Source organism: Dendropsophus ebraccatus, chromosome 11 (genome assembly GCF_027789765.1).
Source record: "Dendropsophus ebraccatus isolate aDenEbr1 chromosome 11, aDenEbr1.pat, whole genome shotgun sequence".
Lineage (NCBI taxonomy): Eukaryota > Metazoa > Chordata > Amphibia > Anura > Hylidae > Dendropsophus > Dendropsophus ebraccatus.
Window position 1 is genome coordinate 98,668,161 of NC_091464.1, and position 25,370 is coordinate 98,693,530.

General features: G+C 48.6%; 1 protein-coding gene across 1 annotated transcript in view; it reads right to left on the reverse strand.

Moving 5' to 3' along the window:
- LOC138767515 (calsequestrin-2-like) overlaps positions 1-25,370 on the reverse strand; it is a 101,035-nt gene that overhangs the window by 67,930 nt on the left and 7,735 nt on the right. Inside the window, exon 2 of the mRNA XM_069945056.1 lies at positions 4,375-4,459. Within this exon, the coding sequence (XP_069801157.1) occupies positions 4,375-4,459 (85 nt within the window). The remainder of the gene's footprint in view (positions 1-4,374; positions 4,460-25,370) is intronic.

The following is a 25,370-nucleotide window of genomic DNA, read 5'->3' on the forward strand; positions in this document are numbered from 1 at the left end:
CACTGAATAAGGCTCTAAAAAGAAATCATTACCCAATGCCTACAATAGAAGACGTTCTCCCAGATCTCTCAAAGGCTAAACTGTTTTCAGTATGTGATGTGAAAAATGGGTTCTGGCATGTGGAACTGGATAAAGAGTCCAGTCTATTGACAACATTTTCTTCTCCATTTGGACGCTATAAATGGCTGAGGATGCCCATGGGAGTAAGGGTCCTATTCCACGGGCCGATGATCGTTGAGCGAGGGCTGCAGGGACATCGTTACCGATGTATTACTGCTGCTGCAAGGACATTACCTGCAGGTCTTCTCCGCGCTGTCTTAATCCCAGGGTCCCGCGTGCTCTATCTTCTGAATAGCCGGTCAGCTGACAGGCCACACTCAGCCAATCACAGGCCGCGGCGGTCCCGGCCTGTGATTAGTTAAGCACTCCATCAGCTGACCAGCCATTCAGAAGATAGAGAGCGCGGGACCCTGGGATGAAGACAGCGCGGAGAAGCCTGAACAGGTAATGTATGATGCTGCTGCTGCTGTCAAATCGTCGGTCGCCCGCCGCGCACCACTGTTCAACCGTAGCGATGTGCGGCGGGGGAACGATGATTTTAGGTCTGGCCCTAAATGAACGATCAGCCGATGACACGATCATCGGCTGATCGTTCACTCTATTTCACCGAATGATAATCGGCCGAATCGGGCCAAATGGGGCCGATCCGGCCGATTATCGTTACTGTGGAATAGGGCCCTAAGTCCTGCTCCAGAAGTTTTCCAACAAAAATTGATGCAAGCCTTGGAAGGATTTTCTGGAGTAAAAACAATAGCAGATGATATATTGATAGTTGGAGAAGGTGATGACCTTGAATCTGCAACAAAAGATCACGATCAAAAGATGATACAATTCTTAGACAGATGTAGAAAAAACGAATCAAACTGAACCTGGAAAAATTCTAACTGAAAATGACAGAAGTGCCATATATTGGACATCTTCTATCCTCAAATGGTGTTAAAGTGGATCCAGAAAAGGTGAGGGCAATACAGGACATGCCAACCCCTACCGATGTACAAGGAGTGCAACGATTCCTGGGCATGGTGAATTATCTGTCCAAATTTTGCAAGCAGTTGTCAGACATGTGTGAGCCACTGAGACAGCTAACTCACAAGCACGTTCTGTGGGATTGGACAGAAAGCCAGGAAACAGCCTTCCAGTCAGTAAAACATGCTATTGCAGACACAGCAACCCTAAAATATTTTGATCCAGATCAAGCACTGGTAGTACAATGTGATGCCTCAGAAACAGGCCTTGGAGCCACACTAATGCAGGATAAACAGCCAGTCACATATGCAAGCAGAGCTATACTCTAACAGAGCAAGGATATGCTCAAATTGAGAAAGAACTACTAGCTGTAGTATTTGGGTTGGAGAAGTTCCACCAGTACACCTATAGTGGACAAGTAATGGTGCATTCAGATCACCAGCCTTTAGAAAGTATCACAAAGAAACCACTACTAAATGCCCCCAAAAGACTACAGCGCATGCTTCTAAGGCTTCAGAAATACGACTTTGAAATCTGCTACTGTCCAGGGAAAGACCTACTGATAGCAGATGCCCTTAGCAGAGCGTACTTACCCATCACAAATGAAGAAGAAAAAGACATTGAAAGCGTCAATATGTGTGAATATCTATCAGTCTCAAAAGACAGGCTGAAACAGATACAGACCTGCACAGAGGAAGATAAAACTCTACAGATCCTAAAGACTGTCATCTTGAAGGGGTGGCCAAAATACAAGCAACATGCTCCAATGGAAGTTTCTCCATTTTTCCACATACGGGATGAACTGTCTGTGCAACATGGAATAATCTTTAAAGGAGAAAGGGCTGTTGTACCAGAATCCCTCAGAAGAGACATAATAGAGAGATTGCACTCTTCCCACTTAGGTATAGAGGGATGTCCACGTAGGGCACGAGAATGAGTTTATTGGCCTGGAATGAATGACCACATTAAAAACTTTATTTCACAGTGTGAAATCTGCGCCTCATGCAATGACAAACAACAGAAAGAGACATTACAACCACATGCAATTCCCAATAGGCCATGGTCAAAAATAGGAACAGATCTGTTCACATGGAATGGCAAAGAATATCTGGTAACTGTGGACTATTTTTCCAACTTCTGGGAGGTAGACTCTTTACAGGATACAAGGGCAAAGACAGTAATTAAAAAACTCACGGCCCATTTTGCCAGGTATGGCATCCCTGAGACTGTGTTCTCTGACAATGCTGCTCAATTTACATCGGAAGAGTTAAAAAAATTTAGTGAGAGTTGGGAATTTGAACATCAGACGTCATCTCCAGGATATCCCCAAAGTAATGCTAAAGCAGAGTCAACTGTGAAAACAGCCAAAAGACTGATGTGGAAAGCAAAACAGGCAGGTACAGATATATACCTGTCTATACTGGACCACAGGAACACACCCACACAAGGCCTAGACACCAGCACAGCGGCTTATGAGTAGACATACAAGGACTCTCCTACCAACTGCAAGTCGATTGCTAAAGCCAAAACTTGTGGGCAATGTTAAAGCCAAACTGAAGAGGAATCAAGATAGAGCGGCAAGCGCTCTATTACAATAAATCGGCAAAGGATCTGCCTGTTCTCCAGAGAAATGAAAATATACGGATCCAGCCAATAGACAAATATGACAAACACTGGCAAATGGCGAAGGTTGTTCAGAAAGTGGGACCACAGTCTTATGAAATTCTCACAGAGGAAGGAAGAAGATTGAGGAGAAATCGGAGACATCTGAGAAAAACACAAGAAAGAGATGATACAGGAGCTATGGAGCAGTATATGGACACTGAAAGCAATGAGAGTACGAATACAGGCAACAACGAAACGGAGAATGTTGGGGAGCAGGGGGAGACCTCCAGCCAGAGACAGCCAGTCCTAGAAAGTAGTTTGCCTGAATCAGAAGAGCACCCAGATGTGGGTGAGGAAACCCTGTATGTTACGCGAACTGGCAGAACCATCAGAAAGCCAGTCCACCTTAAGGATTATATATGCCTTATAGCTATTCTCTATATGTTTATGTTCACAATTTTAGAGTTTATCTTAGTCCATTCTTTTGTCATTTAAAAGAGAATGGATGTAGCAATATGTATATGCTCTGTATGGCCTCTAGGGGTCTCATTACTTATAACAGTACAGTTGAACCATATAAACAATATATCTTGTTGGTAGTTGTTCAGTAGTTTACCTCATGTGAAATGGCAGCTGAATAAAATGTCTGCTACTCACAACACTGTCTGAGCCTCTGGATAAAGCACCAACTAACAGAACAAGTGAGGAGACACACTCACCATCACAGTGAGGAGACACACTCACCATCCCACTGAGGAGACACCATCACAGTGAGGAGACACAATCGCCATCACAGTGAGGAGACACAATCGCCATCACAGTGAGGAGACACAATCGCCATCACAGTGAGGAGACACAATCGCCATCACAGTGAGGAGACACAATCGCCATCACAGTGAGGAGACACAATCGCCATCACAGTGAGGAGACACAATCGCCATCACAGTGAGGAGACACACTCGCCATCACACTGAGGAGACACACTCGCCATCCCACTGAGGAGACACAATCACAGTGAGGAGACACAATCGCCATCACAGTGAGGAGACACAATCACAGTAAGGAGACACAATGGCCATCACAGTGAGGAGACACAATGGCCATCACAGTGAGGAGACACAATCACAGTGAGGAGACACAATCACAGTAAGGAGACACAATCGCCATCACACTGAGGAGACACAATGGCCATCACAGTGAGGAGACACAATCACAGTGAGGAGACACAATCACCATCACAGTGAGGAGACACAATCACAGTGAGGAGACACAATCACAGTGAGGAGACACAATCGCCATCACACTGAGGAGACACAATCACAGTGAGGAGACACAATCACCATCACACTGAGGAGACACAATGGCCATCACAGTGAGGAGACACAATCACAGTGAGGAGACACAATCACAGTAAGGAGACACAATCACCATCACACTGAGGAGACACAATCACAGTGAGGAGACACAATCACCATCACACTGAGGAGACACAATGGCCATCACAGTGAGGAGACACAATCACAGTGAGGAGACACAATCACAGTGAGGAGACACAATCACAGTGAGGAGACACAATCACAGTAAGGAGACACAATTGCCATCACACTGAGGAGACACAATCACAGTGAGGAGACACAATCGCCATCACACTGAGGAGATACCATCACAGTAAGGAGACACAATCGCCATCACACTGAGAAGATCTTATCACACTCGCAGTTTAATCATGTTTGTAGACTTTACCGAGTTTCTTTGCTACTTTTGGGTTTCTCTTTAGATCCAGGAGACCAAAGCCGACGTCCTTCTTCTCCAGCACCTGCGCAGCCAGCTGGAAGATAGAAGGGGCAAAGTCAGTAGGAGCGGCTGCAACACCCTGACCCGTGGGGGCCACTCCGCAGTGTAGATGGTTGTGAGGGTGCAGGAACCGGGGCAGCTGTAGGATAATGTGGTCAAGGTGTAGGCACGAGGGTGATACAGCTGGAAACCGGGCTCCTGACCATGCCGGAATACTGGGCGTGCGATTCTTCGTTGTCCTTAGTCAGGGCACCAATGATCACACCAATGCCAAGGTTCAGAAACAACGGTAGTTGTATATTTATTGTAACGGTGGTAACTAGTAGTAACAGTCTCTCCGGATACAACCGTGAATAAGGCAATCTTGGATAAAGCAGAGTAATGGGTGATGCTGCAATAGGCTGTGAGAGTAGCGTGCTGAATGATGGGAGTAGTAGTGAAACTGAAGCTGAGATGCTGGGTGGAATGAGACTTGAATAAAATACTTGCTGTTGATGATTTAAGAAGATGATGATGAGATAAACTGAGGAATGACTGAAGAATCGACACCCAGATGAGAATCTTGAGACTTGAGACAGGAACACAGCCAGTGGACTGGAGCAGCAGAGCAAAACGCAGGCCTCTCTCTTTAGCAGGGAGAGAGGACAGACACAACTTGTCTCCTGAAGGTGGAGGACAAGACTGTGGTAGCACAGGAAGTCACATGGTAACCCCAGCCAAAAGCTCGATGACCATTGGTGTTACCATGGAAGTAGGGCACAGTCACGTGACATCCAGCCATTGCATCATCACACCATTAGGCATATGCAGAGGAATATACATGAGAAGTACCATCCTTGAACACTAGGAGGCGACATAATACCATTAGACACTGATACCTGAATACACATGCAATAAATGACTGGAATGGCAGACCTGAATACTGCAGGGGTGACACAATACACGCAGTTTGCAGTGGACCATAGCTTTCCAGAACAGAACTAGTTATAATAAAAGTATGAGCATAAGAAAGGCTGTTCTGGGACACTGCATACCTCCCTACTAGAAATGAGCCGACCTCGGCGAACCACAAGCTGAGGTAGATGTGGTCGAAGGAACATAGAGGACCAGGACAACAAGACAAGGGGAAGGCATGTTAGTGTGAGTGAATGTGTAGATGTGTGTTTCCCACGCTCAAGGCACAGGTGACAAGAGATATGAAGAATGAAAACCCTAGTGGCAGGACTTCACCTAGGGGTGCCTAACGTACTCTGGTTACAGGTAGTTAGTGCGTGGACCATCTGACATGGAAGTCAGGACTACTTAACTGCTGGCGGGCGACCCTCAATATTCCAGCCAGTTTGACAGGTTTCCAATGAAATGAGTTACCCTACTGGAAAGAAACCTGTGAAGACCTGTGTACTACCATGGCGTGTCTGTGTGAAGTGTCTTGGACACCTGGAAGAGAAAAAATAAAATAACAAAAGCAAACATACATCTGGTTACCCTCATACACACCACTCAATCATACCACACAAGCACTCCATAGGCCGAACACACGAAAAGGTATCCAAGGTGCAATGTGTATGGACAAGTGTAAAGGTGGAGTAGGACTATGTGTAGCAACTACTATGTTGGGACAAGACAGAGGTGAACAAACACTGGAAACAAAAGGAAGGGAAATACAGAAGACAACACATACTGCAAGGTCTGGAGGAGGATTGGCTCAAATAACTCTGAAGACATCTGAAGAAAACTGGCTCAAATAATCTTTCCAGCTGTAGATATAATAGACACAATAATATCATGCATGGAGAAAATAGAAGATCCTTCTGAAAAATACACTCTTTAGAAAATACACTTTTTCTGAGGCTATAGATATAAATATGTAGACTGACTTCTTTACTCAGAGGAGGAGGAAACTGTCTGACTCTGACATGAAAATATACACTGTGAGAAGAAATGCTTTTTTTAAAAGACACACTTTACTCTGAGACTATCTAACTGACTTGTCTGCTCACTCAGAGGTAGGAAAATATATATATATATGACTGACAAGAAAATAGACTTTTGACTACTGAAGTGCAATACTGAAGTGCAATGCTGAAGTACAATAATAAACCTCTGACAATCACATAATCTGGAAAATGCTTTAGGAAGGAATGGATAAGTGTCTGTGTTTGGTAGAGTCTCTTTAGGCAATATAAAACCTCGTCCATGTAAAGGCTCTGGGACAGGCACTGAAGAACAGTTTGGTCAATGAGTGTCCATCAGCACATAGCTGGATGATAATAAGGGAACTTGGTCAGGAGGACCAGGCACGAACCTTGAACGTTGCATAACTTTTTTTTTCACACAGGAACAACAACAAAACAGGAGAGGAAAACAGTTTAAGGACTTGGGTCTCTGTAGCGGACCGGTGGTATTCCCCGAGTTGAGCGCTCAGACCGTCTCAGCATGAGGTTGGCTTCCTGGGTAACTTGCTCTGGAACAGATTGGGGGTCATTGACAACAGCTGGTTGAGGAGAAGGGACTGCAGAAGGCGGAGCCGCAGGAGGCAGGACAACTGGGGTGTTCATCGGAATCCCCTGATAGCCAATAGCCATGAGGAATGGTTCAGTCTGGAGCATGTCTTCAAGAGAGACCGGTTTAGATGGAGCCTCTGAAACTGGCGGAAGTGCCTGTACAGGTGCTGGACAGAATGCTGTGAGGCCTTGCAGATCCTCCCTCACACAGCGCTTTATCCTATTCCGGTGTACAGTTTGAGGGGCCAGACCTGGCTTCTTGACCTCATACACATCAGTCTCTGGATAGGGAATAGCAGAAATGACATAGGGTTCAGGCTCCCATTAACTCTCCAACTTGTGAGTGCGGTGATATTTTTTTAGCCAGACTCTGTCCCCCACTCTTAGTGGTGTGGCATGCGCCCCTTGATTATAAGCATCTTCCTGACGCTGGTGGGCCTCTCCCATCCTCTGGTCGACAATATCTCGGGCGTCTTGAATCCTCCTCTGATGCTCTTGGACCCAGTCGGTATCAGGCAGAGTGTTGACAGTATCCGTTACTTGAACTACAAGCGCGCGGTCTTGAGGAAGCTGACCTTGGCGCCCTAACATCAGATAGAAAGGGGAGTAGCCTGTAGAGCAATGGGTGGTGTTGTTGTAGATTTCCACCAGCTCATCCAACAGGTGAGGCCATTCCACCCGCTTTGCCACCGAAGCTGTTCTTAGCATGTTGATGAAGACCTGGTTGATTTTCTCACAGAGGCCATTGCCTTGCGGGTGATAGGCCGTGGTACGAAGCTTTTTGCACTCGTGATAAGTGCACAGCTCATGGAAGAGTTGAGATTCGAAAGCCGGGCCTCGGTCTGTGAGCAGGGACTCAGGACAGCCGTAGTGTTTCACATACTCTTTGTAGAAAGTGATGGCTGTGGTCCTTGCAGTCAAGTCTCGGACGGGTACCACGACGACCCACTTGGAGTAGTGATCGACCATGGTCAGGGCATAGGTGTATCCACATCTCGTTAGGGCCAACTTCACATGGTCTAAGGCAACAAGCTGGTTTGGCCGGTGAGACCCAATGGAATGCAAGGGAGCTCGAGTCTCTCTTCCTCCCGCCTTGGAGATGTTACAGGCGGGGCATTCAGCACACCAGTTCTCAATGTCAGCCCGCATTCCGATCCAATAGAACCGTTGACGGATGGTCGCCTCAGTCTTATGGACCCCGAAATGGCCGGAACGATCGTGGTAGGCATCCAACACCAATTTGGCGTCCCGCCGGGGAATCAAGATCTGATGGCATCGCTCTCCAGAGACTGGGTCCAATGAATTCCTCAGAAGTAGGCCCTTATGGAGGAAGAGCCGATTCCTCTGTCTCCAGAGACGCCTCAGTTCAACGTCTGGATAGGGCCTCTTGATTCTCATGGGGACTCTCCCAGTAGACAAGTAGTCATAGATCTCCCCCAAGACTCTGGACTCATTCTGAATGGTCTGCCATCGGGACAAATCTTGATAGGGCCCCGGGTCAGGGGACGTCTCGCCCGCTTTGACCACCGTGGTAGTGCTCTGGGTAGCGAATCTCTGATAGAAAGGGGGCATCTCTACATCTTCCCAGTCGTCATCCTCCGGGGCTTCCTCCCCTCTAGGCAGTCGAGACAGCAGGTCAGAATTCACATTGGCCTTGCCGCTTCGATACTTGATCTCGAAGTTGAAGTTGGCCAACCTAGAGGCCCAACGCTGTTCCAGAGCGCCCAGTCGCGCGGTATTGAGGTGAGCTAGCGGGTTGTTATCTGTATAGACAGTGAATGGTGTAGCCGCAAGGTAATCTTTGAACTTTTCCGTAACGGCCCACACCAGCGCAAGCAACTCCAATTTGAACGAGCTGTAGTTACTGTCATTCTTCTCAGCACCTCTTAAACTTCGGCTGGCATAGGCAATAACCCTTTCTTGATTACCCTGGACTTGAGACAGGACAGCCCCTAGGCCTTGGAAGCTGGCGTCTGTGTAGAGACGGAAGGGCTGACTATAGTCAGGGTAAGCCAGGATGGGAGGCGAGATCAACAGGGCCTTCAGGGCTTGAAACGCCGTCTCCTGACGTTCAGACCACTCTATGGGTAGCCGTCGATTGTAGTTCTCTCGGGGACAGCCACGGAGTAGCTCATTGAGTGGTTCAGCCACCTGGGCGAAGTGGGGTATGAAGCGGCGGTAATAGCCCGCAAATCCAAGGAAGCTTCTCACCTCTTTCACCGTCTTGGGAATGCCCCAGCTTTCCACAGCCGAGATCTTCTCGGGGTCAGGTTGTATCCCCGCGGCACTTACGACATGCCCCAAATAGTTCACCTGTGGTTTGAGAAGATGGCACTTCGAAGGTTTGATCTTGAGGCCATGGTCGATAACGACTTGAAACACTTCGGCTAAGTGATGAATATGGTCCTCATAAGTGCGAGAGTAGACAATGACGTCGTCCAGGTAGAGCAATACACTTTGGAAGTTGACGTGCCCGAGGCACCTCTCCATTAACCGCTGGAATGTGGCAGGGGCGTTGCAGAGCCCAAACGGCATACTGGTGAACTCATAGAGTCCCATGGGGGTAGTGAATGCCGTCTTCTCCCGGTCTTCCGGAGCCATGGGCACCTGCCAATACCCACTGGTGAGATCCAACGTGGAGAAGTAGGCAGCTGAACCCAGAGCAGCAATAGATTCCTCTATACGAGGCAACGGATAGGCATCCTTGTGAGTAATGGTGTTCAGCTTCCGGTAGTCAACACAGAATCTGATGTTGCCGTCCTTCTTTTTAACGAGGACAATAGGGGCAGCCCACAGACTTTGGCTCTCCTGGATGACGTTGGTGTCCTTCATTTCCTGGAGCAGTCTCTTCACCTGCTGATAGCTGGCAGGCGGAATAGGCCGGTGCTTCTCCTTGATAGGAGGATGATCTTTGGTATTGATTCGATGCTGGACCAGACCAGTTTTACCAAAGTCAAGTGAATGCTTGCTAAAGGCCTCGTGATGGCGCTTGGCAACTTTGAGTACCCCCTGAATATGCTCGATTGGGGTGTTGGCATCCCCAATGTTGAGGGCATCCCACCAAGGAGCGCGGGACTGTTGAGATTCTACTGATGATGTCTTAATCAACCTCTGGTGGGCAATAGTCTCTTCACATATAAGGGCCCTCAGGGTCGAGTTGGTGGAGCATGGCAACCGTAGTAAATTTAGGTAAGTCGACCGAAGATGCACTGAGGTTGACCAGCCGTACCGGAACCTGACCATTGGAGACGGTCATTAGACTTCGGGCAGCCATGACGAGGGGTTGCCCCTCAATCTCGATGGAATCCAGTGGAGCCTCGTAGTCGGCGTTGTCTAGGCCCGGTCGAGCCCTGCACCAGATAAGGGTCTCGCTGTTAGCTGGGATAGTGATGGGGCGAGCATCTTTAGTACGGACACGGCAAATCTCCCCCCGGTGATTGACAAACCTCTGCTGAGCGGTGAGCGCCTTGATAGTCTTCTGGATGGCTTGTCTGTAGGGGGAAGAAGCTTGAGACAGAGAGTTATGCAGGGCAGCTACTAATTCAGAGAATACATGGTGAATGACATTCATGCCCAAGACTGTAACACCACTATCCCCTTGAGCCTCAGTGACTATAACACCCTGCTGGGCTAACCTCCGGTTACCAATGCATATAGTGGGTTCCCAGTACCCTAGTTGTGAGATAGGCCGACCATTACTAGCAATCAGTTTTAACCTGGCCTTCTCCACTGGACACAACACCCTGCGGTCCCAATGTGCTTCAAAAACATGTTTGGGGATGGTAGTAACCTGGGACCCAGTGTCCACCAAGGCCTCGAGAGGCACACTGTCTATCCATAAAGTCACATGCGGGCATTGCGATAGGAACTTTGAGGGCCATTGTGACTCCTGCGGGCCTGAGATTCTACCTCCCGGGTGTTGGCCCTCGGACCCGGGGGTGGCCCGTTTAACTGAAAGCACTGAGATGGGTAGTGTCCATGTCGCCGACAATAGTCACAGTAGGGCCGCTCTCGTGGTGTGGCCCTGTGGGGTATGGATAGGGCAGAGCGTAGGTGCCTGGGAGGTGACTCTAGGGACAGGGCCTGACTGGAGGTAGAGTGGGAGGAGGAGATGGATGAGGTCCCCTTTAGCTCTTGAATGGCTTGACATAGAGAGCTGACTACGTGAGTAAGGAGGTCAGGAGTAACCAGGGGGCTGGTGAGAGAAGCTTGCATGGCCTGAACGGCTGGAACAGGTGAAATGGCAGGCGTGGTGACAGGCCCGGGGGTCACACCTGTCAGTACTGGCTGACTCGAGGGCGGGGAACAGTTATGGCAGGGGGAGTCAGTCCCGATTACCCTCAGAGCCAGGGTTTTGAAATCCAGGAAGGACATACTAGGGTTCTGCGCAGCCAACATGCGCAGCTGGCTTTGGATGAGCCTAGAGTCTATGCCCTCTATGAAGCGGTCTGTGATTATGTTTTCTGCCGCAGAGGGGTTAATGACATCCACCTGTTGTAGGGCCCGACAGGCAGACTGGAGGGCAAGGGCATAGTCTCTCAGGGTCTCACCTGGTTTCTGGCGCCGATCATAGAACTGGAGGCGAACTTCTGTGGGGGACTGCACCTCAAATTCCCTCCGGAGGCGATCAAGAATCTGCTGTACCCCGGCTTTCTCTGTAGCAGGCCATGACCGGACCTCCTCTGCAGCAGGACCTTCTAATTGTCCGAGTAGAAGCTGTACCTGCTGGGTAGGGGAGAGAGAAACCAGTTCAAGAGTACGGGAAATTTTCTCTTTAAAAGCAGCCAAGGTGTGGGGCTCTCCCTTATAGCTGGGCAGGTGATTGGGCCCAATGAAAAACGGCACTCCGGCAGCACTAGCAGATGCAGGGGGAACAGCTGGAGGAACAGGTGCGCCAGCGGGCGAGGGAGGCGGACTGTTTGACCTGCCGACGGCGTCATCCTCTGAGCTGGACATGCTGGGGAACTCTCACTTATCTGGCTGTCCCAGCGCAGCAGACGGAATCCCTGGATGAGCTGCACAAGTGGTCCGGACGACTGGCGGGGAGCTGAGATGACCGCGGCAGGAGCAGCGGCTTGCAGGAGACAGCGGTGGAGCAGGCGGAAGCTGGGCCCGGCGACTTCCGGCAGGCGCAGCAGGGATCTTCTTCCCCCGGCAACAGAGGCAATGGCTGAAGGGCCGGGGGCGGAGCTTGAGCGGCGCGCGCGGGAACCTGGCAAATGCGGCCTTAACCCCTTCCTGAGCCACCGGGACAATTGCACAGTCTCTTTGGGGTTGCGGCAGAGTCTTGGGGCACACAATGTAAACGTAATCCTGTTCGTGACGCCAAAAATGCAACACCCTGACCCGTGGGGGCCACTCCGCAGTGTAGATGGTTGTGAGGGTGCAGGAACCGGGGCAGCTGTAGGATAATGTGGTCACGGTGTAGGCACGAGGGTGATACAGCTGGAAACCGGGCTCCTGACCATGCCGGAATACTGGGCGTGCGATTCTTCGTTGTCCTTAGTTAGGGCACTAATGATCACACCAATGCCAAGGTTCAGAAACAACGGTAGTTGTATATTTATTGTAACGGTGGTAACTAGTAGTAACAGTCTCTCCGGATGCAACCGGGAATAAGGCAATCTTGGATAAAGCAGAATAATGGGTGATGCTGCAATAGGCTGTGAGAGTAGCGTGCTGAATGATGGGAGTAGTAGTGATACTGAAGTAGAGATGCTGGGTGGAATGAGACTTGAATAAAATACTTGCTGTTGATGATTTGAGAAGATGATGATGAGATGAACTGAGGAATGACTGAAGAATCGACACCCAGATGGGAATCTTGAGACTTGAGACAGGAACACAGCCAGCGGACTGGAGCAGCAGAGCACACGCAGGCCTCTCTCTTAGCAGGGAGAGAGGACAGATACAACTTGTCTCCTGAAGGTGGAGGACAAGACTGCGGTAGCACAGGAAGTCACATGGTAACCCCAGCCAAAAGCTCGATGACCATTGGTGTTACCATGGAAGTAGGGCACAGTCACGTGACATCCAGCCATTGCATCATCACACCATTAGGCATATGCAGAGGAATATACATGAGAAGTACCATCCTTGAACACTAGAAGGGCGACATAATACCATTAGACACTGATACCTGAATACACATGCAATAAATGACTGTAATGGCAGACCTGAATACTGCAGGGGTGACACAATACACGCAGTTTGCAGTGGACCATAGCTTTCCAGAACAGAACTAGTTATAATAAAAGTATGAGCATGAGAAAGGCTGTTCTGGGACACTGCACGGCACCTTCACCAGTGCCATGGTGCCCGCAGCGAGTGGATAGTCCACAGATAGTATAGAATTAGATAAAGGCCGAAATTCCTGTTTTCCTGATTGTAGATATAAGGGGATGAGGGGTTCGGGCCCCCCGTATCCTCTGTCACTGTGTGAGACCCCCCTACTATGTCCATGTGACTCGTACGTTAGCTGTAATATAGAGACAGCAATGATCCTGGGGGGGAGGCCATGTGATCACACCGGGTACACACAGGGGCCATAATAACCTGGGGGGGGGAGGCCATGTGATCACACCGGGTACACACAGGGGCCATAATAACCTGGGGGGGGGGAGGCCATGTGATCACACCGGGTACACACAGGGGCCATAATAACCTGGGGGGGGGGGGGGGTCATGTGATCACACCGGATACACACAGGGGCCATAATAACCTGGGGGGGGGGCTTGGCATGTGACCACACCGGGTACACACAGGGGCCATAATAACCTTGGGGGGGGGGGGGTCATGTGATCACACTGGATACACACAGGGGCCGGAATAACCTTGGGGGGGGGGGTCATGTGATCACACTGGATACACACAGGGGCCAGAATAACCTTGGGGGGGGGGGGGGGGGGGGTCATGTGATCACACTGGATACACACAGGGGCCATAATAACCTGAGGGGGGGCTTGGCATGTGACCACACTGGATACACACAGGGGCTAGAATAACCTTGGGGGGGGGGTGTCATGTGATCACACTGGTTACACACAGGGGCCATAATAACCTCGGGGGGGGGGGGGGGGGGGTCATGTGACCACACCGGATACACATAGGGGCCATAATAACCCGGAGGGGGGGGGGGCTATTGGCATGTGACCACACCGGGTACACACAGGGGCCATAATAACCTGGGGGGGGGGGGAGGTCATGTGATCACACCGGGTACACACAGGGGCCATAATAACCCGGGGGGGGCTATTGGCATGTGACCACACCGGGTACACACAGGGGCCATAGTAACCTGGGGGGGGGGGGGGGGGGGCTATTGGCATGTGACCACACCGGGTACACACAGGGGCCATAGTAACCTGGGGGGGAGGTCATGTGATCACACCGGGAACACACGGGCCATAATAACCTGGGGGGGGGGGGGTGTTTGTCATGTGACCACACAGGGGCCGTAATGTGAGGGGAGAGGGAGGTCATGTGATCCTTACCCCTGGGGCTATATATACTTGTGTTATTATACAGTATAATTAGGTAGCAGTATATATATAGTGTCTGTGTTGTCCCCAGGGGTCTCGGTCTCTGTGAGGGTCTCTGCTGTCTCTGTAGAGCTCAGGAGTTGGGTTACTATTCTCTGGCAACAGTGGAGGAGGGGGAGGCAGCTGTCACTTGTCACATCAGTGTCTGTGTGTGTGTACGTGCTGTGTGTACAGTATATACTCAGATATATATATATATATATATATATATATCTAACACATCAGTGCGGCAGGTGTGTGTGTGTACGTGCTGTGTGTACAGTATATACTGATATATATATATAACACATCAGTGCGGCAGGTGTGTGTGTGTGTGTACGTGCTGTGTGTACAGTATATACTGATATATATACTCACGGGCCACTTTATTAGGTACACCTGTCCAACTGCACGTTACCACTTAATTTCTAATCAGCCAATCACATGGCGGCAACTCAGTGCATTTAGGCATGTAGACATGGTCAAGACAATCTCCTGCAGTTCAAACCGAGCATCAGTATGGGGAAGAAAGGGGATTTGAGGCCTTTGAACGTGGCATGGTTGTTGGTGCCAGAAGGGCTGGTCTGAGTATTTCAGAAACTGCTGATCTACTGGGATTTTCACGCACAACCATCTCTAGGGTTTACAGAGAATGGTCCGAAAAAGAAAAACCATCCAGTGAGCGGCCGTTCTGTGGGCGGAAATGCCTTGTTGATGCCAGAGGTCAGAGGAGAATGGGCAGACTGGTTCCAGCTGATAGAAAGGCAACAGTGACTCAAATAGCCAACCGTTACAGCCAAGGTAGGCAGAAGAGCATCTCTGACCGCACAGTACGGCCAACTCTGAGGCAGATGGGCTACAGCAGCAGAAGACCACACCGGGGGCCACTCCGCTCAGCTAAGAACAGGAAACTGAGGCTACAATTTGCACAAGCTCATCGAAATTGGACAGTAGAAGATTGGAAAAACGTTGCCTGGTCTGATGAGTCTCGATTTCTGCTGCGACATTCGGATGGTAGGGTCAGAATTTGGCGTCAACAACATGAAAGCATGGATCCATCCTGCCTTGTATCAGTGGTTCAGGCTGGTGGTGGTGGTGTCATGGTGTGGGGAATATTTTCTTGGCACTCTTTGGGCCCCTTGGTACCAATTGAGCATGGTTGCAACGCCACAGCCTACCTGAGTATTGTTGCTGACCATGTCCATCCCTTTATGACCACAATGGACCCAACATCTGATGGCGACTTTCAGCAGGATAATGCGCCATGTCATAAAGCTAGAACCATCTCAGACTGGTTTCTTGGACATGACAACTGATATATATATATAACACATCAGTGCGGCAGGTGTCTGTGTGTGTGTACGAGCTGTGTGTACAGTATATACTGATATATATATATAACACATCAGTGTGTGTGTATATACGTGGGTGTGTGTATAAAGTGTGTGGGTATACGTGTGTGTATATACGTGTGTGTGTGTATATATATATATATATATATATATATATATATATACGTGTGGGTATAAGTGCGTGTGTGTGTGTATATATATATATATATATATATATATATATATATATGTTTGGGTATAAGTGTGTGTATATATATATATATGTGTGGGTATACGTGTGTGTGTATACGTTGGTGTGTGTATATACGTGTGTGTGTATATACACGTGCATGTGTATATATGTGTGGGTATACGTGTGTGTATATGTTTGTGCGTGTATATATGTGTGGGTTTACGTGTGTATGTGTGTGTATAAATGTGTGTGTATACGTGTGTTTTTGTGTGTATATGTTTGTGCGTGTATATGTGTGTGTGTGTGTGTGTATATATGTGTGTGTATATATATATATATATATATATATATGTGTGTGGGTATACGTGTGTATGTGTGTGTATAAATGTGTGTGTATATATATATATATATATATTTTTGTATATGTGTGTGTATATACTGTACGTGTGTGTATATACGTGTGTGTATCTATATGTGTGGGTATACGTTGGTGTGTGGGTATACGTGTGTGTGTTATACACATGTTGTGTCACTGTATATCGGAGGCTTTGGCCGTGTAGACTGAGAAGAGGACGGAATGGCCGCCATCTCATCTTTAGTGTCGACTTGTAAATTCCTCTTCTGAGGAGGTGAAAATGTGTGAAGAGGCGTCCTGGAGCGAAGGCCGGACACCCAGCCAGGAGCAGCTATATGTGGAGGCCACACAGGGTCAGGGAGTAAGGAGGCTACACATTATACAGGGTGGAGGCTGTACATTATACATTATACATTATACAGGGTGGGGGCTATACATTATACAGGGCGGAGTCTAAACATTATACAGGGTGGAGGCTATACATTATACAGGGTGGAGTCTATACATTATACAGGGCGGAGTCTAAACATTATACAGGGTGGAGGCTATACATTATACAGGGTGGAGGCTGTACATTATACATTATACAGGGTGGGGGCTATACATTATACAGGGCGGAGGCTAAACATTATACATTATACAGGGTGGAGGCTATACATTATACAGGGTGGAGGCTATACATTATACATTATACAGGGTGGAGGCTGTACATTATAGAGGGTGGAGGCTATACATTATACAGGGTGGAGGCTATACATTATACAGGGTGGAGGCTGTACATTATAGAGGGTGGAGGCTACAGATTATACAGGGTGGAGGCTATACATTATACAGGGTGGAGTCTATACATTATACAGGGCGGAGTCTAAACATTATACAGGGTGGAGGCTATACATTATACAGGGTGGAGGCTGTACATTATACATTATACAGGGTGGGGGCTATACATTATACAGGGCGGAGTCTAAACATTATACAGGGTGGAGGCTATACATTATACAGGGTGGAGGCTGTACATTATACATTATACAGGGTGGGGGCTATACATTATACAGGGCGGAGTCTAAACATTATACAGGGTGGGGGCTATACATTATACAGGGCGGAGGCTAAACATTATACATTATACAGGGTGGAGGCTGTACATTATACATTATACAGGGTGGAGGCTGTACATTATACATTATACAGGGTAGAGGCTGTACATTATACAGGGCAGAGGCTAAACATTATACATTATACAGGGTGGAGGCTGTACATTATACAGGGTGGAGGATCTACATGATACATTATACAGGGTAGAGGCTATACGTTATACAGGGCGGAGGCTATACATTATACAGGGTGGAGGCTGTACATTATACATTATACAGGGTGGGGGCTATACATTAAACATTATACAGGGTGGAGGCTAAACATTATACAGGGTGGGGGCTGTACATTATACAGGGTGGAGGATATACATTATACAGGGTGGAGGCTAAACATTATACAGGGTGGAGGCTGTACATTATACAGGGTGGAGGATATACATTATACAGGGTGGAGGCTATACATTATACAGGGTGGAGGCTGTACATTATACAGGGTGGAGGCTGTACATTATACATTATACAGGGTGGAGGCTATACATTATACATTATACAGGGTGGAGGCTGTACATTATACATTATACAGGGTGGAGGCTGTACATTATACAGGGTGGAGGCTGTACATTATACAGGGTGGAGACTGTACATTATACAGGGTGGAGGCTGTACATTATACATTATACAGGGTGGAGGCTGTACATTATACAGGGTGGGGGCTATACATTATACAGGGTGGAGGCTGTACATTATACATTATACAGGGTGGAGGCCGTACATTATACATTATACAGGGTGGAGGATGTACATTATACAGGGTGGAGGCCGTACATTATACATTATACAGTGTGGAAGCTGTACATTATACATTATACAGTGTGGAAGCTGTACATTATACATTATACAGGGTGGAGGCCGTACATTATACATTATACAGGGTGGAGGATGTACATTATACAGGGTGGAGGCCGTACATTATACATTATACAGGGTGGAGGCTGTACATTATACATTATACAGGGTGGAGGCTGTACATTATACAGGGTGGGGGCTATACATTATACAGGGTGGAGGCTATACATTATACAGGGTGGAGGCTGCACATTATACAGGGTGGAGGCTGTACATTATACAGGGTGGAGGCTGTACATTATACAGGGTGGAGGCTGTACATTATACAGGGTGGGGGCTATACATTATACAGGGTGGAGGCTGTACATTATACAGGGTGGAGGCTGCACATTATACATTATACAGGGTGGAGGCCGTACATTATACATTATACAGGGTGGAGGATGTACATTATACAGGGTGGAGGCCGTACATTATACAGGGTGGAGGCTGTACATTATACATTATACAGGGTGGAGGCTGTACATTATACAGGGTGGGAGCTATACATTATACAGGGTGGAGGCTATACATTATACAGGGTGGAGGCTGCACATTATACAGGGTGGAGGCTGTACATTATACAGGGTGGAGGCTGTACATTATACAGGGTGGAGGCTGTACATTATACAGGGTGGGGGCTATACATTATACAGGGTGGAGGCTGTACATTATACAGTGTGGAAGCTGTACATTATACAGGGTGGGGGCTACAGATTATACAGGGTGGAGGCTGTACATTATACAGGGTGGAGGCTGTACATTATACATTATACAGGGTGGAGGCCGTACATTATACATTATACAGGGTGGAGGCCGTACATTATACATCATACAGGGTGGAGGCTGTACATTATACAGGGTGGAAGCTGTACATTATACAGGGCGGAGGCTATACATTATAGAGGGTGGAGGCTGTACATTATTCAGGGTGGAGGCTCTACATTATACATTATACAGGGTGGAGGCTGCACATTATACAGGGTGGAGGCTGTACATTATACAGGGTGGAGGCTGTACATTATACAGGGTGGAGGCTGCACATTATACAGGGTGGAGGCTACAGGGTCATGTGACTGCAGCTCCGCCCCCTGTGTGACATCACTGATAAAAAGTATATTGACATAATGTTTCTGTATACATTGTTACATCATAACCACACCCACACACTGTATATCTATATATGTGGTGTGCCCCCGTGGTGCTATGGTGGAGGAACGGCCGCTCAGTTGCTAGGTGGTGAGGTGTGACGCCACCTCTGTGGTGGTTGGCCGAGTTGTAACCGGACCCTAGGGTGTTGTGTCGTGACGCCAGTGCCGGTTGGGCACACAGGTATGGTGGCACACCTGCTTTTATTTTAGAAAGTCTGTTGTACCTTGTTCCCCTGTGGTCAGTGACGTGCTGGGCTGCTACGGGGTCCCTTGGGCTGTTATCATGGTGGGCCGGAGTGGAGTAGTCACCTCCTGGACTATAGGCACTGCCGCCCACAGAAAGGGGAGGTGACCCAAGGAGTGTGTGTATACTGTCTCGGTGCGGGGTGAAGAATCACAGAGTCTCTTTACCATAAATAATTTCTTGTTTACTCTGTAAGTCCTTGTAAGTACTTGCAGCAGAACATACAGCTGTGCCTTGACAGTATAAATCACGTTGGATAACACAGGATCCAGATCTGTGACAGGAGTATAGCGAGGAGTACAGTCAGGCTGACTGGGTTGTGCGTTGACCATACCACCTTGGGGGTGCAGCACAGAATTGGCGTCACGAACAAGATACAAGCCTTGTTGCTGCCTATTATCGCTACCCTAAAGAACTGTGTATGGTGTGTGATTCGCTGTACAAGGATTGTCAGGAACTGTGCTCTTTATTGCAAACGCAAGTCGCAAAGGACTAAGTACCAAACCACCTACTGCCCTGAAGATAAGTGCCCCAACGAAAGTCAACCTGGCTATACGTGTAAAAGTGGGGGAGCCATCTTTGTTATTTCGGGACTGTATCCTGTATTTGCCAAGTGCACCACAACTTTCAAACAGCCCGCCAGCCAAAACGCGGGAAAACTGCCTGAAACCGCGGGAACAGTTGTCTCAAGAATACTTGAGAAAGAAGAGAGAATACTTGTGCCTGTGTTTTCACCTTTGGGTCCTTGCACCACCTATTGCCTCGGGGGACTCGTCCTAGTGGGTGACACAAGCCCCAGACCTTGTTACCTGGAATGAGCAGAATGCTGAGGTTTCCCTGCTGACACCCGCACTGCGCGATAGAGTTCCTAGGCTCTTAGCAACTTTGCTCTGTCCGGATCAGTTCCTAGCTTTCTTTGGATTTGTGGATACTGTGCTGCCCTGCACGGTGTGGGTTGAGATGATCTCTGACTTGTCTGTCATCTCCTGTGAAGGTTTTAACACGGCATAGTGCTGTGTAGAGTTAGTTAAGAAGAAACTGTTAGCTGCGTCTTGTCTTGCTTCCTCACCATACAGGAACCTGACTAAAACTACCCTTGACTTTTAGGCTGGGGACCTGGCAAAGGGACCACTGTAGGGAGCGTTCTAGCTTGCGTCCTTCCCCTACAAACATGTGACTACATACAGCTCCACTCCCTGTGTGACATCACTGATATATAGTATTGTGACATTATGTTTCTGTATACATTGTTACATCATAACCACACCCATACACTATATATCTATATATATACTTCTTCCAGTCCTGGGGGACATGTGACTACAGCTGCGCCCCCTGGGTGACATCAATGATATATAGTATAATGATATATGACTACAGCCCCGCCCCCTGGGTGACTTCACTGATACATAGTATAATGATATATGACTACAGCCCCGCCAACTGGGTGACATCACTGATATATATAATGACATTATGTTTCTGCAGTGTCCCAGAACATGCAGACTACTACTCCTATTATGGCCATTTCTATTGCTGTGTCCATGCCTGTTCTGGTAAGTGTTTGCACTGCAACTGCTGCTGGTTTTCCCCTAGTATTCTCTGGTAATGTGCATTTTCATGTGTATTCTCATGTATTCCTGTGTATTATTACAGTGTACAGTGGTATGCAAGGCTGTTGATCACGTGACCTGTAACCATGGTTCCTCCAATGGCCGACTAGCTCTGGCCAGGAGCAACCATGTGACCTCCCACTTCCTGCTGACAAGTGAGTCTTTCCCCTGCTTCCAAGCAAGGAGGTTGTGTGGTTCTATCCTCTCCCACAGAAGAGTGACTAAGTCTGCTGCTATATACCAGTATTCGGCTGTATCTGCCTGCTCAAGTGTCCGGATTCTTCTCTCTCATCTGGGTGTCATTCCGTTATCTCTCCTCATCGCTGCAAGGATTCACAGCAAGTATTATTCTCAAGCTAATCCACCCAGCAACGCTATTCCTCTCATACTCCTACTCCCATCATCCGGCACGTATTCTCACAGCCTATGCAGCACCACTCCTGCTTTATTTGTCAAAGCCTGCTATATACCCGGTTGCATCCGGACAGAACTGTTGCTACTAGTTACTTCATCTATAATAAAACCGCTGTTACTGAACCCTGGCATTGGTGTCCACTAACTGGTGCCCTGACTAAGTGCAGCGAAGAATCGCATGCCCATCATCACCCGCAGATTCCACAGACCGGCCCTACAGCTGTGCCGCCCTCAGGCCTATACCGTGACAAGTATAACCCCTGCAGCTGCCCCGGTCATTGCCCGCTCATAACACCAGCACTGCGGAAGTGGCCCCCAGGGGCCAGGGCATCGCATTTTTGGCGTCACGAACAGGATACAGACTGTGTTGTGCTAACTGTCAGTGTCCCCAGAACTGTACTGCTACCCCCCAGAGACTTTGCCAATTACTATGGGGGTGATTGAAGTGTTTCGGGCCCTAAACAGTACACAAGATGGCCGCCGTCTTCTTCAATTTCTGGCTGCGCCATACCCCGGAGAGGAGGGGGTTAACAGCCATGCTGCCAAAGCGCGGGAATCGTCCGGCGCCATAGACTTTCCATTGGCTGCTCCTGATTGGCTGCCTGGGCCGGATGACGTCACTGTTGCTGGGCAGATTCTGGAACCTGATCCTCCAGCCTGGCGCTCCTCCCCTTCCTGCTACAAGTTCCGGCCAGAGCGTGACAAGATGGCGGCCCCCGAGAAACGTTTGCCTGCAGCCGCAGCACCAGTGATGCCGGAGCTGCTGGAGAGCAATCCTGCCTGCCTGCTAGCACCGCTCCCATCCTACAGCGACACCAGCTGGGCCGCTGCCCCGTCGGACGACGGAAGTCTTCGCCGGGCCTTCATCCCGGCCTCTGCTGATCAGAATGAGGGGCCCATACCTGAGACCAGCATTTCTCCGGGACCCGGTCACTCCAGCACCGCTGACCTCGCTTCTTGTACCGGAGGGTTCACATCACCGGAGGGTGACCTGATCGTAAGTGGACCGACTCCTCTGTCCTCAGTCCCTGGCCCTAAAGGGGAGAACTCTGCTAAGGCCTTCATATCCCCAGGTCTGTGGCAACCTCCAGGGCGTGATTCGCCACCCCTGCCGCAATGGATGCTCGGGCCGGGGCCTAAGATTATGCAGCTGATCAAGGACATTCAGCAGGCCCTCGCTGCCCTGTCGTCTGCCACTACAGCTGCCACCGCTATGCCTAGCGCTACTCCTGCAGCTTCCACTACAGCGGGCACGTCTATTATGGCAGTCCCCTCTACTGCCCCCACTGCTGTGGCTAAGGCTGCCTCTTCTACCACGACCGTCACCTATCATGTGGCCCCCATCATCTCTCCTATCACCACGGTGACGCCCAGCATTGTAGTCACTACGGCATCCAGTGATGCTTCTGCTCCAAGCCCTTCACGCTATCGCTATCCGTGGAAGAAGAAAAAGAAGAAGCCTACTCATCGTCCTCCAGGACATTTCTGCTAAGTATCCGCTACAGAGACCAGAGCCCTTAAACTGTTTTGTTGTTTAACTGTTTTGTTCCAGTTCCTGCAACGTTCAAGGTTCGTGCCTGGTCCTCCTGACCAAGTTCCCTGTACTAACCAGCCATGAGCTGATGGACACTTACCATTACAAAAAGTTCTCTAGTGCCTGTCCCAGAGCCTTTTACATGGACGATGTCTAATTGCCTAAAAGAGACTCTACCTAACAGAGACACTTAACCCATTCCTTCCTAATGCACTTTCCTGTGATTGTGTGTTCCACACAGGGTATTATTGCACTCATTTCATTATTGCATTTTTTTTCTACTATTGCATTCCAGTGTTATCAAAGTCTTTGTATTTCCTCCTCTGAGTAAGCACAAGGTTACATAGATTGCCTCAGAGTAGAGCGCCTCTTTTGTAAAACAGTATATTTTCCAGTGTCTAAGACAGATAGCTCCTCCTCTGAGTAAGAGAAGTCAGTATATATATATACCTCAGAGAAAGTCCAGTTTATGTAGGAGTGTATTTTCTCATCCAGTATCAGTATTGTGTATTATTATCGTATCTATAGCTGGAAAGATTTAGTTGAGCCAGTTTGTATGCAGATTTTCCTCAGATTTTCATTCAGATTTTTCTCAGGTTTCATTCAGATTCATGTGAGCCAGTTCTCCTCAAGACCTCGCAGTATTTGTTGTCCCTTGTGTTTCCCTTCCTTTTGTTTCCAGTATTTGTTCACCTCTGTCTTGTCCCAACATAGTAGTAATCACACATAGTCTTACCTAATATTCACACTGGTCCATACATATCGCACCTTGGATGCCTTTTCGTGTGTTTGGCCTGTGGAGTGCTTGTGTGTGTGATTGAGTGGTATGAAAGGGAGCTCCCCATGTATGTTTGCTTTTATTATTTTGTTCTTTTCTCTTCCAGGTATCCAAGACACTACTCAGACACGCCAAGGTAGTACACAGGTCTTCACGTTCTCCTCCAGTAGGGTAACACATTTAACAGAAAACCTACTGTCTAACTGGCTGGAATATGGAGGGTCACCCGCCAGCAGTTAAGTTGTCCTGGCTTACATGTCAGATGGTTCACGCACTAGCTACCTGGTCGCCAGAGTACGTTAGGCACCCCTAGGTGAAGTCCTGCCACTAGGGTTTCTCATCCTCTCTCTCTTCTCACCTGTGCCTTGGGCGTGGGAAACACACACCTCATCACACTCACTCTCATCATTCATTCCTGTTGTTTGATTGTCCAGTCTATTCATGTTTGCTGCCTTCTAGATTCGCCGAGGTCGGCTCAAATTTGCTAGGGAGGTATGCAGTGTCCCAGAACATGCAGACTACTACTCCTATTATGGCCATTTCTATTGTTGTGTCAATGCCTGTTCTGGTAAGTGTTTGCACTGCAACTGCTACTGGTTTTCCCCTAGTATTCTCTGGTATTGTGCATTTTCATGTGTATTCTCATGTATTCCTGTGTATTATTACAGTGTACAGTGGTATGCAAGGCTGTTGATCACGTGACCTGTAACCATGGTTCCTCCAATGGCCGACTAGCTCTGGCCAGGAGCAACCATGTGACCTCCCACTTCCTGCTGACAAGTGAGTCTTTCCCCTGCTTCCAAGCAAGGAGGTTGTGTGGTTCTATCCTCTCCCACAGAAGAGTGACTAAGGCTGCTGCTATATACCAGTCTTCGGCTGTATCTGCCTGCTCAAGTGTCCGGAGTCTTCTCTCTCATCTGGGTGTCATTCCGTTATCTCTCCTCATCGCTACAAGGATTCACAGCAAGTATTACTCTCAAGCTAATCCACCCAGCAACGCTATTCCTCTCATACTCCTACTCCCATCATCCGGCACGTATTCTCACAGCCTATGCAGCACCACTCCTGCTTTATTTGTCAAAGCCTGCTATATACCCGGTTGCATCCGGACAGAACTGTTGCTACTAGTTACTTCATCTATAATAAAACCGCTGTTACTGAACCCTGGCATTGGTGTCCACTAACTGGTGCCCCGACTAAGTGCAGCGAAGAATCGCATGCCCATCATCACCCGCAGATTCCTCAGACCGGCCCTACAGCTGTGCCGCCCTCAGGCCTATACCGTGACAAGTATAACCCCTGCAGCTGCCCCGGTCATTGCCCGCTCAT